Genomic DNA, 16,869 nt, shown 5'->3' with positions numbered 1-16,869 from the left:
TTTTTACGATTTAATTCTAAATCAAACCATAAAAATTGAAATGACTTAAAATAAAAAATTTTACATTTTGGAACAATTTCCAGGAGCTAAAAATTCAGAAATTTCGAGCCCTAAAGTTAAATCAATATTTATTTACAAAATAACCATTATTTACCCATTTTTATCAAATAAAAATCAATAAACTAGTGCTGCTCTTAATAGTATAGCACCTAGTGCTGCTATGTCAGTGGGCATCTTTCAGGGCATGGATACTCCTCAGGATAATCCAGTCACTACTACTGTTGACACTCCTAAGACACACTGCTGTCTAGTGGCTGATCCTCCTGATAATGTGCAATGATAATCACCACTTGGAACATTAGAGGGTTTAATAAACCCATTAAACATAGTGAGGTAGTTCATTTTCTAAATGAAAATAAGGTGGATTTGCTGGGCTTATTAGAAACCCGGGTTAAGCATACAAAAGCCAAAAAGATTTTGAGGAATAATTTTAGGAGATACAGTGTTTTTTGCAATTACAATAAGCATAGTAATGGTAGGATTTGGATCCTTTGGAATCCTACCACTACCAAAGTGGATATCATTGAAGAGCACTCCCAGGTGGTCCATTGTAGGGTCCAACACTTGGCCACATGGAGAACTTTCTCTCTGTCAGTAGTTTATGGCAGTAATAATGCTGCTAAAAGGAAAGAACTTTGGGAATCTATGGTTGATTTTGGGAAAAGGGTTGATGCTTGGGCAGCTATGGGAGATTTTAATGTGGTTAGATACCCTTCTGAGAAAATAAGCAACACTCCTCCCATTCTTCCTGAGATGTGGGATTTTAATTCTTGTCTTCAGATGAGTGGGCTTGATGACCTAAGTGCCTCTGGATGTGACTTCACTTGGTACAATAAGCAGGAGATTTCTACTCAAGTACTCTCTACGCTGGACAGGGTTCTAATAAATGATAAGTGGGTGCATCAGTTCTCACAAACTACTGCTCACTTTCTTTCTCCAGGTATCTCTGACCATAGTCCTGCCCTGGTAACCTTCCATGATAATGACTCCCCTAGGAAGCACTTCAAATTCTTGAATTGTTGGGTGGATCACCCTGATTTTCATCAAACTGTTGCTGCTAACTGGGTCACTTGTCAGCCTGGAAACTCTATGTTCTGATTAATGAGCAAACTGAGGAATGTTAAACAGGGGCTCCAAAAATTGCATGCTAACCATTATGCTGGTATTGGTAGCAGAATCAAATCCAAGAGGCAGGAACTCTCTCAATGCTATCTAGAGATGCAATCTAACCCTTCTGCTTGTCTAGCTGAAAAGGAAAAACAATTATCTAAGGAGTTCTGGGAACTGAAAAAGATTGAGTTAAAAATTCTTTCACAGAGGGCTAAAACTCATAATATTAAGCACAATGACACCTGCTCAAAATACTTTTTTGCCAAAATAAAAGAAAGGCAGCAAAGTCAAATGATAGGGGCTATTCAGGGCATTGATGGCAGACAGCATAAGGGGCTTCTAGCAGTGGGGGAGGCTTTGGTTGAATACTATCAGAATCTTTTGGGTAAGGCCACAGCTATTAACCCCATACCATCTGATATCATCTCAAACGGAAACTGTGTGGATTCAAATTAGTACCCTGCCCTCATTAGGCCAATCACCAGGCTTGAAATCAAGGAAGCTTTGTTTTCTATTGACTCCAATAAGAGTCCAGGGCTTGATGGATTTTCCTCAGGCTTCTTTAAAGCAGCTTAGAGTATTGTGGAGAATGACTTTTGTACAGCCATTGAACACTTCTTTAGGACTGGTTTCCTGCCTAAGCAAGCTAATGTGACCATTGTATCCCTTATTCCAAAAAGGACTCCTCGATCACAAAGACTTTCGGCCTATATCTTGCTGCTCAACTATTTACAAAACCATTAGCAAGATCATCACTAATAGACTCCAAAGCATAATGCCTCACTTAGTGGGGCCTGAGCAGGCAGCATTTGTGAGTGGGAGAAGTCTCTTTGAAAATGTCATGCTCACTCAGGGGTTAGTTAAATGGTATAGTAGGAAAAATATTTACCCTAGGTGTATGCTAAAAATTGACATTACCATGGCTTTTGACACATTACAATGGGATTTCATTCTGAACATGCTCAAGGGCCTGCACTTCCCTCCAATGTTTATTAAGTGGATAATGGGATGTATCACTGGATCATGGTTCACTCTCAAAATCAATGGATCACACCATGGCTTCTTCAAAGGGAGGAGTGGAGTAAGGCAAGGAGATCCTTTATCTCCTTTCCTCTTTGTTATAAGTATGGAGGTGCTTTCCAGGAGTCTCAGGACCATGTGCAAAGAACCTGATGGTTCTTATCACCCCAAGTGTGCAAGGCTAGGGCTCACCTATCTAGTCTTTACGAATGATTTAATGATTTTCACTAGAGGTGATCTGCCCTCTGTCAAGCATGCTGTTGTCACTCTTGATAAGTTTTCTACTTGGTCTGGTCTTCAGGCAAATCTTGAGAAAACTGAAACTTACTTAGTGGGTGTGACTGCAAGTATTAAATCTCTTATCCTGGGTACTGTGGGGATTAAAGAGGGGAAATTTTCCTTTAGATACCTTGGGATTCCCATTCATTCATCTAAACTCACTGTTGACATGTTTGATGCTCTCATCCTCAAAATTAAAGGATTGTCTACTAGCTTCTCTACTAAGTACCTATCCTATGCGGGTAGAGTGCAGGTTATAAATTCTGTGATGTTTGGCCTTAGTAACTTTTGGTGCTCAAACCTTCTTTTACCTGATCAAATTTGCAAGATTATCTCCAGGCTCAGTATAGATATTTTCTGGGGCAATGATGTAGATAGCAGGAAGCTTGTTTTTAAGAGTTGGAAGAGTATTTGCACCCCCTGGGGGGAGGGAGGTTTCCAAATCAAGGATGTTAAGGGATGGAACCAGGCAGTGCTACTTAAATGGTTATGGTACCTTGACCAAAGAAATGGAGCCATTTGGTCCCAATGGATAAGTCAGTACCTCACTCACAATTGTTCAGTCTGGGATCTTGACAGGAAGGAGTATTATTCTGATAGCATCCGAGGCATTCTTAAAGTCAGAGATAGCTGCATTGAGAAAATGGGCAGTGTGCAGAATGTACAGGATTTTCTGAACAGCTGTGCTATAGCTGGTAAGTTCTCCATAAGGAAAGGCTATGATAAAATTCGTATGAGAGCTCCTATTCAGGCTGTTTTCCAGGCTATCCATGGAGGGACAATGGTAGCCCGTCACAGAATTACTCTCATGCTTGCTGTACGGGGGAAATTGGCCACTGTTGACCAGCTAGTAAGCAGAGGACTCCATATAGTAAACAGATGCAACATGTGTAAGCAAGATAATGAGACTGCATCTCACCTTTTCTTCAACTGCAAGTATACCAGTGAATTACTTGGACACACCAAACAATGGCTCAAGATGAATACGCCTAATCTGGATCTCCCTTCCCTTATCCTTTGGCCCAATCAGAGAAGGAAACGAAGGCATTGGAGAAGTCAATGGATAAAGTGCAACCTAGGGTGCTTAGTCTATGTCATCTGGCGAGAAAGAAACTTAAGAATTTTTGAAGGAAGGGAACGAACCATGCTCTCCTTGCTTCTGGATATCAAATTTACAGTGAACACGCTGATGCTTCTCAAAATCTCTGCACAGGAGTATATGGATGTACTTGAGGGTCTTAATACTTAGCACACTATTCTTTTGTTCATTTGTATAGGAAAGGGAAATACTGAGGAATTGTATAGGGGATATATTCTTTTGTAAGAACCTCATGTAATCCTCTTTTTTTGGAATATATGAGAAATAACCTTCTTGCAAAAAAAAAAAAAAAAAAAATCAATAAACTACCTAAATTAATCACATTAACCTAAAGTATCTACTTATCTCATAAATAGAACATGCATGTGGTTATTTATAAATAAATATGCATAAAATTAACATGCAACCCAATTTAATTAACTCTTAATTAATTTTAATTCATTTTTACTCAATTTTATGCCAATTTAAGTTATAAAAAGTGGAAAAATTTAACAAAAATCAAATTTTCGTCCCATATCATCTTAAGACCAGATTATTTACATGCAAGACCATATTATGTGATAAAACTAATTTTAGTAACATAATATCAAATTTATTAATTTATCTCATAAATTACTAAAATCGTCTTAAAACAACATGCATGTATTTAACAATGCTCTGATACTACTTGATAGTTATTTAGACCAAATTAATACTCATCTTATGATATTAAAATTATAAATTAATTTAAAGTGGTCTAAATCTACATGCATGCAAATAAAAAGTATAAAAGATGGTATTAAACCATCTTAAGACAAGAAAATCCTTACATTGTATACGGTAAGTTAAGGGCACAACTCAAGAACTCCTTCCTTGATGTTGTTCTTGAGCTATGAAAATGGATGATCCTCCAAGACAACTAACCACCAAAAAGATGGTCTCCTAAGGATACACCCAAGAATCAACCCAAAAACTACTATATTACTAACTAGGTAAAAATAGTAGTAATCCTTGTTTGTAATATATTTGATGTACTAATAAATATTATCACTATGATAATATTATTAGTAGATAATTATATGTGTTTTTAGATGAATAAGATGAAGAAAATAAGAAGGAAAATTGGTCTCTTAAGGAAGAGAGGGCTACCGGTTTTAGGCTTAAAATTGGACCAATTTTACTTCAAATTTTTCCAACCTAGGAAATGAAGTGAATAATGAGGTATTTATAGCAAAAATAAGGGAACAATCCTTAGTGGAAAATCCACTACAAAGGACACTTGTATGTCCTCATAAAAACCGAAACATGTGGACTACTTATGGTCCATTTCGGTTTTCGACATTAGCCCCACAAATGCTTATAAGTCTTATATTTAATTATCTTACATAATTAAATATTAATTTAATTATTTTACCCTTAAATAATATAAATTAACTACCAATGACTACTTAACTATTAAGTAATCATAAGACCATATTATCAACATACAATGTGTCAATATTAACCCATTTAGCTAATTTTACAACCTCTTGTAAAATATAATAGCTAATTGATTCTACCTCAAAACATATACACATTTCGTATAAAATTAATTAATTAACAATTAATTAATAAATTCTAATCATTTATTATTTAAATATCTCATAATTAAATAATAAATCTCTTTGTCCCGAGTTCGTAACCCGTCCTCAAATAATACATTTATGTGACTAACTAAAAGTCAAATAATACAAGGAATTAATTATCTCGTATCTCATACAAACAATTAATTTATTCTATTTGGGTGTCATCCTATAGGTGTGACCTAAAGGGATCAGCTGATCACCGCCGTCACACGACAGTAATGTCAAACTCTAGTCAGCCAATCATTACCGATTAACGACGATCAACTGACAAATAAATAAAATAAATCCCAGATATTCCTTTTCCGAGATTTAATATGTAAACGCACTCATTGTGGAGGACACTACTCCAACACACGCATGCAAATATAAAAGCATAATTATAATGATTAAGGAAATACAATTTCCTTACATTGAGAAAGGTAAAATTAGGCACAACAAAGATCTCCTATCTTATTATTCTTGAGCTATTCATATTGGCAAGATCATCCAAAAACTCAAATCTTCAAAGTAGAAGATCTCCTCTCTAATGGCACCCAAGAACTAACCCAAAACCTTACAAATATTAACTAGATATTATGTATGATTACCCTTGAAAATAATACTAACACTTAGTAAAAATATTAGATTTATAATACTAACTCTTAGTATGTGATTTCTAATATTTTAGGTTTTTAGAGAGGGATGAACACCTTTTATTTTTCTCCACATGCAAAAGATTGAGTGAAAAAAATGAACAAAACAAGTGTTGTCATCAAGAAGGGAGGACGATTGGTAGAGGAGAAAAGAGGAGTGTTTTTCTTTCTTATTTTATTCCACCCAATGCTCATGTGAATGGGTCAGAACAAAAGTATTAATGGGGAAGTCAAAAGTGTAAGAGAAATGATGGTGTTTAAAGCAACACACACACACACATACACTACCACATGCACTTACACGGTCCAAAATAACCTATTAACGGGGCCATTTTGGTTCTTATTTTTGTCGCACAAATACGTGTAAATTTTATTTAAACATCGTTTTATGTTTAAATGCTTCCCGGTTAATATCGTCTAAAACACTCCGTAAATATACGTGTACAGCTACACATATATTTTACGTACCAATACTAATCACATTAGTAAATTAGTACCAATTTAACAATTAACCGTTTAATCATTAATTCCCGTCTCAAATAATTTATTATTCATTTATCGCATAATTAAATATTAATTTCCGCGCCTCGAGTTCACAACTCGATATCTCTCTAAATCAATTTAATAGACTAACGCTTAGTCAATTTATCAAGGGACTAATTAAACTGTATCTCATACAATTAATTAGCTTTTGTGTTGGGGCTCGTTCCTTTAGGTGTGACTGAAAGGGATCAGCTGAACGCCGCCGTCTCACGACAGTAACGTCAAACCCTAGTTGGCTAACCGTTACCGATATACGTTGATCCGCTGACTAGTATTGCCATGAATATCCCATGCATATTCCTTAATGAGATTTAATAATATAATCACGCACTATTGTGGAGGACAAAAACTCCAACAATATCTTCCCGAAAAGCTCTTGATCGAACACTAAAGCACTCGATCGAAAATAGTAACAATCAAGGTAGTCGATCGAGAGGTTTAAAGTACTCGATCGAACACATAAAGTACTCGATCGAGTGGTTTCAGCGCGTAATTCCTGCTTCGCGCACTGAACTTGAAACGGTCGCAATTTTTTCGGTACTTGTCGGAATCAAGCAATTTTCACGGCGTTGGAAAGTTAAGAAGACAAGTTTCACCTCCAGTTGGATTCACTTGAATATCAGTTGTAGAACTCGAGATATGGCTCTTCAAATTAGGCACTAGTAATTTGAAGCTTTTATTTTGCTCGCCTAGCTAGCTACCTTACTTCTACGCGCATCACAATTAGTAGTTTCCAAGCTCCGACTCAACTCATCTCCAAAATGTATGTATAGGTACAGGTTTTAAGCTTGATTATGCTCCTCTCCGGTACAAAAAGTAGACTATTCGGGGGACATTTGTAGCTTAATACTACGAAATATGCATAGAAATGCGTGCAAATACGGTACAAAAAGTCTATATAAAATGCACGCACTAGGTACCAGCAATGGGAATTTATGATGGAACTACAGATCCTCAGAACCATGTAGCCTACTGATGTGACCATAATTGGCGCATATTTAGCCCCCGAATTAGCCTTGTTCCCATGCTTTTTAGTGCCTATTTGGGTAATTTCTTATCTTTAGTTCTTTGTTTTGCATATTCTTTGAGATTTTGATCCCTTGGTAGAAAAGGAGTAAGAATCTTGCATTTTCATGGCAAAACGAGACTAAATTGATCGAATTCAATGACCAAACATCAAGGAGAGACAAGATTAGAAGGCCTTTGTACATATTATAGTAGAAGAGCAAAGTTGAGAAAGGATCCTTGAGTCCCCAAGGAAATCCCCAAGGAATTTATGAAGAAAAGGGAAGAAAAGAAGAAGATTTGTTGCTGACTGACAATCCGAGCGGATTGTCACCAATCCGTCCGTCCCAAAGAAGACAATCCGAGCGGCTTTGCCTTAATCCGCTCGGATTCCACCTCCACAATCCGTCCGGATTCCCACAATCCGCTCGGATTCCAACGCCGAAATCCGCCCGTCCCGACCCTATTCCGCCCGGATTCGGACAAAGACGGATTGTCTTCTCCAAGCTACGAAGAAAGAAGCCCTTCTCTCGAAAAATACCGGGTCCTCCTTGCTCAACTTAAAAAGTATAATTACTAGTTTAGCCCTTAGTTAACCCTAATGCATCCTCCCTAATTTCCACTATAAATACCCCATTAGTCTAATTAGAGGAGCATGTTCTTCTTATCAATAATTAGTGTAGTTAAAATCAATCAAATCTCTCTTTAATATTTTAATCAAGTATTAATCAAGTTTTAATCCAAGTTTTAGTTCTTTAATCTCTCTTTTGTACATCCTTTATTTTGGGTAATTGAAGATTATTTGGGTTATTGTTGGGAGATTGACAACCTCTCAATCAAGCATTCAAGTACTTCTTTTATCTTTGCTTTATTATTGGAATCATTAGTAGGTATAATCTCTTAATCCCTTTTAATTATTGTTAATCACTTTCATTTATTCATCATGTTTCATATTGTTGGTATGATTGACAACCTTGCTAGCATGATCAACATGATAATGAGTGAGTAGTCTCTTAGCTAGGGTTAATGGGTGATTAGGGGAAACCAACATGGGGAATGATTCATGCTTAAATTAATATGCTTTCATGTTTTATTTGCTTGCTTGTTTTGATCTCAACTCATGCACATGTTATATTTGATGAAATGCTAAGCCTATGAATCCTTGCATTTACTATCATCTCCTATCTTTTCAATGAGACTTGTAAGACAAAACCCAACTCGAGTCTCATTAGACCATTCATGTTGTTGAGTAGGGAAGATTAAGTCGACTTGTAGGTGTTGTACAATCTAATCGATTCGGCTCCGGGACCCAAACTTTCCTAGGATTGTAAGATATAACCCAACTCAATCCATCACAACAATAATTGCTTGCTTATAATTTGAGAACATGTTTGTATGATCATATCCCATGATTCCCCTATGATCCCATGACACCCTAGTGCCTTTAATCAATTGTTTACACCCCTTTAATTCATCTTGCTTGTTTATTTTCATTGCTATTTTAGTTTAGTGACCTTCTACATCAACCCAATTTGTGACACCCCTTAGACACCACTAGTTGCAATAGAAATCCCATTTCAATACCCGTCCCTTGGGATCCGACCTTTACTTGCCTCTTTACTAATTGTAGAGTTGTTTGTGAAGCTATAAATTGTGTTTTGATTCGACCGTGACCCAACGACCACATCTTAATTTGTGAACACTTAGCGGGATCGCATCAAAAATGGCGCCGTTGCCGGGGACGGTGTTTGTTTGATTTAGATTTCTTTTTATTTTTATTAGTTGTGTCTTTCTTCGCCTTGAGGAAGTAAAAATCCTCAAGGTTTGTTCTAATTGTTTTCGAGTTGTTTGATATTTTGCATGTCTAGAAGGTTACAAGGTGATTTGTTACCTTTTGACCGTGAAATCGAAAGAACCTTGACGAACAATAGGAGACTTGTTAGGAGGAATTTAAGAGGTATTAGTGAAGTTGTTCAACCCACTTGTGAGTTTGTCAATCCTTTCGCAATAGAAGGAGAAGAAAACCCATTACACAATACCCCACAAAATCCACCTACAATGCCAAAATTCTCGTCACACTCCGTACCCACCGAGGAGAATCTACCAAATGGTACTCCTACACCACAACATCTAACCGGAAATTTTATTGCCAAGTCCGCCTTCATCCAATTAGTTGAGAGGAGCCAATTTGGGGGGATGCCTAGTGAGGAACCTCATTCTCATATGGAAACCTTTTGCGACTATTGTGATGCTATCTCTCAAACGGGCGTGACTCAAGACCAAATTAGATGGGTCTTATTTCCTTTTTCCTTAATCGGCACCGCGAAGCAATGGTTGAAGGGCCTTGATAAGGCCACCCTTGGAATAGATTCTTGGAAGAAGTTGGCTCTAGCTTTCTACAAAAAATTCTACCCACCGGAAAAGACTAACATGCTAAGAGCTCAAATTACGGGTTTTAAGCAAAGGGATGAAGAGTCTTTGTATGAAGCTTGGGAGCGGTTCAAGGGAATTTGTCGCTCATGTCCTCACCATGGACTTAGCGAATGGTTTTTGGTGCAACAATTTTGGAATGGTTTATATGAAGATTCTAGGAACATTCTCAATATGGGATCAAATTGAATGTTCACCGAAGTTGATGACAATCAAACATGGAACAAGATTGAGGAAATGGCGGTCCATAACTCACAATATAGTAGACCTCGCAAGGCTACTAGAGGACGAAAGCATGAAGTGGACTCCGTTACTCAATTGGGTGCTCAACTTAGTGCTCACATTGACACAATCAACTTGAAGTTTGAACAAGCTATGGCTAGACTTGAGGAAAACTCAAAATCATCAAAGCATCATGTTAATGCCATGACGGCATCCTCATCAATCCCAAGTGGGATATGTGAGAATTGTGGAACATTGGGACATGACCAAGGTGAATGTAGGGGAACAAATGAACAAGTGAATGCTTTCCAAGGATACAAGAGTGGTACCCCTTATTCCAACTTTTACAATGAAAACACCAAATTCCATCCAAATCTCTCATACAAAAGCCAAAATGTTCAAAACCCTCAAACAACATACACTCCACCACCCATGAGAAACCAAAATCAAAGACCCTTTTACAATCAAAACCAAGGTTACCAAAATCAAAATCCATACAATCACCAAAATGACCAAGGTTTTGATGTCCAAAAAGCGGTCCTCCAAATGCAAAAGAATCAACAAGAATTTTTCACTCAAATGCAAAAAGATAGCCAAGCAAAGGAAACCACCATCAACAACATTCTAGCTCACACCAAGATGTTGGAAACACAATTGACTCAACTAGCATCTTCAAGCTCACAAAGACAAAAGGGCAATTACCACCTCAAAGTAATCCCCTAGACATGAAACGGTTAGTGCCATTCACTTGAGAAGTGGTACAAGGTATGAAGCACCGAAGAAGCAAGTTGAGGATGAAGTTGTGGAAGCTAGTGAAAAGGAAGAAATTGTGCAAAACTCCAAAGATGGAGAATCATCAAAAGAAGAAAGTTCAAAGAAAAATGAAGACAAGGCCAAGGAGAAGGAGCCCATTGTGATTAGACTCCCTTTTCCAAGTCGTCAAACCAAGCCCAAATTTGATGATCAACTTGGAAAATTCATGGAAATTGTGAAGAATTTGGAAGTCTCAATTCCTTTCACGGAATTAATCAATCACGTGCCGGCCTATGCGAAATACATGAAAGATATCCTCACAAAGAAGAAGTCGATCCGGAAGCTTGAGACTATCGCCTTCACTAAGGTGAGTAGTGCAATACTTCAAGGGAGTTCACCTCCAAAGTTAAAGGATCCGGGAAGCTTCTCAATACCGTGTACCATTGGCGACACGACGATCAACAAAGCCTTATGTAATCTAGGGGCTAGTGTGAGTGTCATGCCGTAATCAGTGAGTAAAAGGTTGGGGATGGGAGAGCTTAAATGCACCAATATCACACTCCAAATGGCCGATAGATCGACGAAGACACCGTTAGGGATATGGGAAGATGTCCCCGTGCGAATTGGGAAGTTTTTCATCCCGGTGGACTTTGTCATTGTTGATATGGAGGAAGATTCCAATATTCCAATCATCCTAGGAAGACCTTTCCTACACACCGCGGGTGCGGTGATTGATGTGAAACATGGTGACCTCACTCTAGAAGTGGGAGATGAAAGCATAACTTTTAATCTTGACAAGACTATGAGAGCTCCTCGTTTGCATGAACCATGTTTCATGATTGATCATTATAGCCGAAAGGATGAGAGGAAGAAATCGGAACTCCAATGGAAGAAGAGAATTGAAGATGCTCCATTCAAAGAGCAAGTGAATTGTGACAAGGAGAGCTTGCAAAGCTCATCAAAATCAACCAAGGAAGAAGAGGATGGCCTCATTAGCCAAGAGAAGAAATTGGGAGAGTTGTCTCCATCTAAGCAAGAGATTTTCAATGATCAACTCAATGAAGTTTGTGGTCTTTAGGACGACGAATTTGAAGGGATCTTTAATCCCTACATTGGTAATGCCATCGATCAAGACCAACAACAAGGACCACGGTCTATTGAGAACCTCTACCATGATAATGAACAAGCCTTCGATTACTTTTTCAAGGTGTTGAGCAACATCAACAACACCTTGGACATGCCCCCTTGACATCTCATCAAGAATGAGAGTTTGGTGGAGTCCTCCCTAAACCACCACTTGTAAATATTTCTAACTCCCTAACTTACATTTCAATTCTTGTATTGCATTTTTGTCATCTTCGGATTTTTATTCACTTTGATCAAAATAATTGCCATGTTTGAGAGAAGTGAGGGAGGGACTAACGATTTCAATTGATGTGTAGTGCTTTTAGCTTAGTGTGGGGATGGCTATTGCCTAGGCTATCCATGCCTTAGTAGTGTCCCCACAATGACGAACACAAGACTTGAAGAAAGAATGGAAGAATGGTAAGGGAAATGCAGTGTGCACGGATGGAACTGAATCCGCGTACACAGGGGAAGAATCCGAGCGGATTCCTGAGAATCCGCCCGTCTTCAGTAATCCGAGCGTATTGCAGAAAAGACGCCCGTCCTGAACTGAGCTGAATTTTGAAAAATTCTTGACTGTGACTGAATCCGGGCGCCCTGTGAAGAATCCGCCCGTCTTAAAGAATCCGCCCGTCTTGTAAGAAAGACGTCCGTCTTTGCAGCTGAGGAAAACAAGCAAAATTTTCTGGACTGAAATCCGTCCGTCTTTAAGCAAATTCGCCCGTCCCGTGTTCATCAAATCCGAGCGGATTGTCACCAATCCGCCCGTCTTTAGGCGAGTTTTGTAAAGTCCAGAAAGAGCAGAATCCGCTCGGATTGGGCAGAATCCGCACGGATTGCCCCTGCAGATTCGAAAATTTCGGTCTCTTTAAAACCCCTCCCTCCCACCCTCATTCATTCATTCATTCATTCATAAACACTACCCACAACATCAAAACCCTCATCCTCTCCATCACAAAAACAAAAACCCTCAACAACATTCACCAAATACAAATCAAACCATCCTTCCAACAACAAATCAATCACTCATTCTTCAACAAAAAATCAAAACCAAGCACAAAATCTTCAACCTTTGAGTCGATTTTTGATTTCATAAAGGCAAAGCCTTTCACCTTCAAATCGATTTGGGCATACTACAAATTGAAGATTTTTCATTCTTTTCTTGGTTAGTTCATCAATGGCAAGGACTAAGGGAGCAACAAAGGCAACAAAGGCACCAAAGGCTAAGGCACTCTCACAAAGGCAAAAGGCTCTTCAAACAAAGAAAGCATTGGCTATGGTGGTAGCAACACCAAACTTGGAAGTGCAACAACAACAACAACCTTCTATGGGAGCAACAACACCTTCTACTCCGGTAATTGATCAACTTTTGCATTATCCGGAGGTAACTTTTATTTTCGATACCCATAGAAATACCTTTGTCAAGTTTGCTATGAAGTCATTACAATCCACCAAATTCATATGTGAAGATACCTTAGAAAAATTGGGTGTCCTTGAGCAAACTAGAGCCTTTTTCAATGCCATGGGGTTGAAGAAATTGTTTGAAACAAGGGAATTGACATACCCCTCCCTTACCTTGGAATTTTTAAGTTCCTTGAAAGTCACCAAAGTTGAGAATAGGGAGAATATCGAGTTTCGTCTAGCTAATGTTAGTAGACGCATTACCTTTAGGGAATTGGGTGAAATTTTGGGTCTTAGTGATGAACCAAGTTATTTTAAGAGTTATGGAAAGTATGACCCCGAACCTCTTTGGGAGGCAATCTCCGGGAAGAAATTTGAGGATTTTCATGCGAGTCATGCTCTTTTGGTCCAGCATCCGGGCATAAGAGTATGGCACAAGGTCGTGGGTAACACTATAATTGCTAGGAAAGATACCAACCATTTCACAAGACTTGATTTTATTCTCCTTGAATCGGCTTTGAATATAAGAAGAGTACACACCAAGCCTTACAATTATTTGAGGCTCTTGGTAGATAGATGGCTCAACATTGATTGTGGGAAGAAGGGCACGACCGTTATTGTCAATGGCGGCCTAGTCACTATCCTAGCCAAGCACTTTGATCCTAACTTCAATAAGGATAACAAATACAAAGCAAAGGAGGGTGGCCATCTTGTTGATATGCATACTATGATTCACAAGTTCAAGTGGGTTGCCCATAACCCCCTTGACACTAAGTATGGATGGCTCACTAGTGAAGCTAGATCGTTCACCTTGCCTTCGAAGATTTATCGTCTAAGCGTCCACCGGACCAATTATCTACTTCCCCTTTCCAAAGAGGCCGAGTATATCATTCAACAACAAAAGGGTGATCTTGAAATGCCCTCCTCTTCCATTGTCATACCACCTTACCCCTTTAAGTATGAAGAGTTCAAGCCGGAAGGAGTTGAAGTTGGGAAAGACTATGTGACTCTTCTCATACAAGCAATGCACAAGCAAGCCTATGAAGATCGGAAAAATGCCTACTTGGCTCAATATCCACCCCTCCTACATTTAGCTAGGCAAGAACTACTTGATCCATCTTGTCCTTTGCCTAGTTGGGCCGATAGAGAAGTCTTATTTCCGGGTGCATCTAGGGTCGTTTTGGGTGACAATGAGGTTGTTGGAAATGATGAAGAAGTTGATGATAACATTGAGGAAGAAGCAAGTGAAGAAGAAAAGGATGGTGAAGATGATAATAAGCAAGATGAGGAAGAAAGTGAAGAAGCAAATGACAAGGGAAGTGGCAATGTGACCACTTATAATGAGGGAAGTGATGATGATAGCATGATGGAAGATTAGCAAGCCTTGGAGACTCCTACCCTCTCATGGTTTGTCTATTTCTCTCCTTGTATTTTATTTAATTTTGATCATTGTTGGAGTAGTCCTAGCCCCATTAGAGGACTCACACCTCGGTACCATTGAGGTGTTCTCATTCTATTGTTCCCATTTTCAAAATCCAAAATGACAAATTAGTTTCATGCATAGCATAGTGTGTGCATGAACTACACCCATCCTTGGACATTAGCAATAGTGTCTCAATCGGTTTGGGGAAGTTAATGCATACACAACGGGAGGTAATCTAAATTATCCTCTCCGTCATAACAAAAACCATGCATCATGTAGTGTAGCTTAGTATAGATTGCATTTAGTATAGAAATCATGCATCATCTTTGCATAATTTCCATCATTTTGGCCATTGAGGACAATGCCCATATTAGTGTGGGGATGGGAATTCTAACATTTAACTCTTATTCAAAAACCCAAAAAAAATTGAAAAATTTCAAAAAAAATCATAAAAATTTGAAAATTGAAGACCCAAAAACATGTTTATTTCCTTTTTGAAGTCTTGTATATATTGTGTTTGTTCTATCCTTGTTCACATTGATTGACTACGCCACATCCGAGACATGAGGATATTGAAGACCGCATGGTATGATCTTTCCAATCTCCTTTTTCCTCTTTATGTTAATGACTATGTGGCTTTATTTTGATTGATGCGGTATAACAATGTGAACTTAGGACTTGCATTTAGTTTATATGACATATTAGGTGATAGAATCACTTGCATTAGGATGTTTATATTAGTTGCATCATGGCATGTAGTTGCATGTTAGAAATGTTTTGAAAAATGCCTATTTAGGAACTTTGACAAGAGCAACTAAGCCATTACAAATACTTGTTCAACTTAAGACTTTGCCTACTAGAATGGTTGTAAAACACCCTAGATAGTGTCATACTAGTGTCTTTTGACCCATGACCCAAGGCCTAGTCAAGGGTTTGCATGTGAGTCACCTATCCAACCCCGTGATGCGATGTGGACTTGGTTAACTTATCTAGGTGACCTTGTTTGACCTTGTGGTAAGGCAACCCAAAAATATTTTCTATCAATAAGCTTGAAGTGCTCATTTCAAAGAAATTTTGTCATGTGGAAGTAATGTAATGCCAAGGAAACCTCAAATGTTGTGAATTGTTGAAAGTTGAGAAATTTAAGTTGTTTTGATGGAGGCGTACCACTTCGATGTGCTTTGGTGTGGGATCCATTGAATTGGGCCCCCATACGGTTGTGAATTCGGCCGCCCAGAGACAGAGTGACTATCACCCTGAAAAGCTATTGTCTAGAGGTTAACCGGTTGCCTAATAAGCGATTGGCGAAAGCAAAGGACACTAGCCCGGAAGGGACAAACCCCATCTTAAATTTTTGAAATGTGAAAGTGAAATGAGGACAATTTTGAATACTAGTCATATCCACCCGTTGTGAATAAAGATTTGAGCATTTCATTCCCAAAAAGCCTTTTGTCAAGCCACTTGGTCGAGCTTGGGACGATCCATGACCTTTACTTTTGTAGAGAATTCGAGACTTGTCATGTCATATGCTACTGGCATCATAGGGATCATCATTCCACCACCATCCGATCGCTCTTGACGAAAGCATTTGGAAATTGAGGACGAAAGTAGTCTAGTTTAACACCATTTGGAGGTGATTTAGTGCCATCCTCTTAGACTTAGTAATTTGTTGAACTAATATTTGTGAAGGATTACATGCTCTTAAATTTGTTCCTCTTTAGTGCCTCCGCCACTTGATGAGGGAGTGGCTATTGTTTTTGTAGATGCATCCTTTATGAGATTTTATGTGCTTAATGTTTGGATGTGTCGCCATTTTGGCAAGACCCACCTTGCCTTGCAAGAAGGCATCCTACCTCATGGTTGTCTTGTTGTGAGTTGAAGGGGCGGAGTGAGACCCGCTAATTGTCTCATATCGGCTATATTTTTAGGATAGGTTAGTAATGGTCCTAGTCTTTGTCACCTCTTTACTCGGGACGAGCAAAGGTTCGGTTTGGGGATATTTGATGTGACCATAATTGGCGCATATTTAGCCCCCGAATTAGCCTTGTTCCCATGCTTTTTAGTGCCTATTTGGGTCATTTCTTATCTTTAGTTTTTTGTTTTGCATATTCTTTGAGATTTTGATCCCTTGGTAGGAAATGAGTAAGAATCTTGCATTTTCAT

The 16,869-nt window shown here is 38.5% G+C and overlaps 1 protein-coding gene and 1 non-coding gene across 2 annotated transcripts; one reads left to right on the top strand and one right to left on the bottom strand.

Moving 5' to 3' along the window:
• The first annotated feature begins 336 nt into the window (after nt 1-336).
• On the top strand, nt 337-1,158 carry LOC141617350 (uncharacterized). The gene has a single exon (XM_074434538.1). It carries the CDS (start codon nt 337-339, stop codon nt 1,156-1,158), a length of 822 nt encoding a protein of 273 aa, XP_074290639.1.
• An 8,624-nt stretch (nt 1,159-9,782) lies between these two features.
• LOC141624078 (small nucleolar RNA R71) lies at nt 9,783-9,889 on the bottom strand. The gene has a single exon (XR_012533888.1). It is a non-coding gene; the product is annotated as a small nucleolar RNA R71 (small nucleolar RNA).
• Nucleotides 9,890-16,869: the final 6,980 nt, after the last annotated feature.

The sequence above is a fragment of the Silene latifolia genome, chromosome X, assembly GCF_048544455.1.
Source record: "Silene latifolia isolate original U9 population chromosome X, ASM4854445v1, whole genome shotgun sequence".
Classification (NCBI taxonomy): domain Eukaryota; kingdom Viridiplantae; phylum Streptophyta; class Magnoliopsida; order Caryophyllales; family Caryophyllaceae; genus Silene; species Silene latifolia.
Note: the sequence above shows the minus strand (reverse complement) of the source record. Positions and strands in the feature narration are given on the sequence as shown.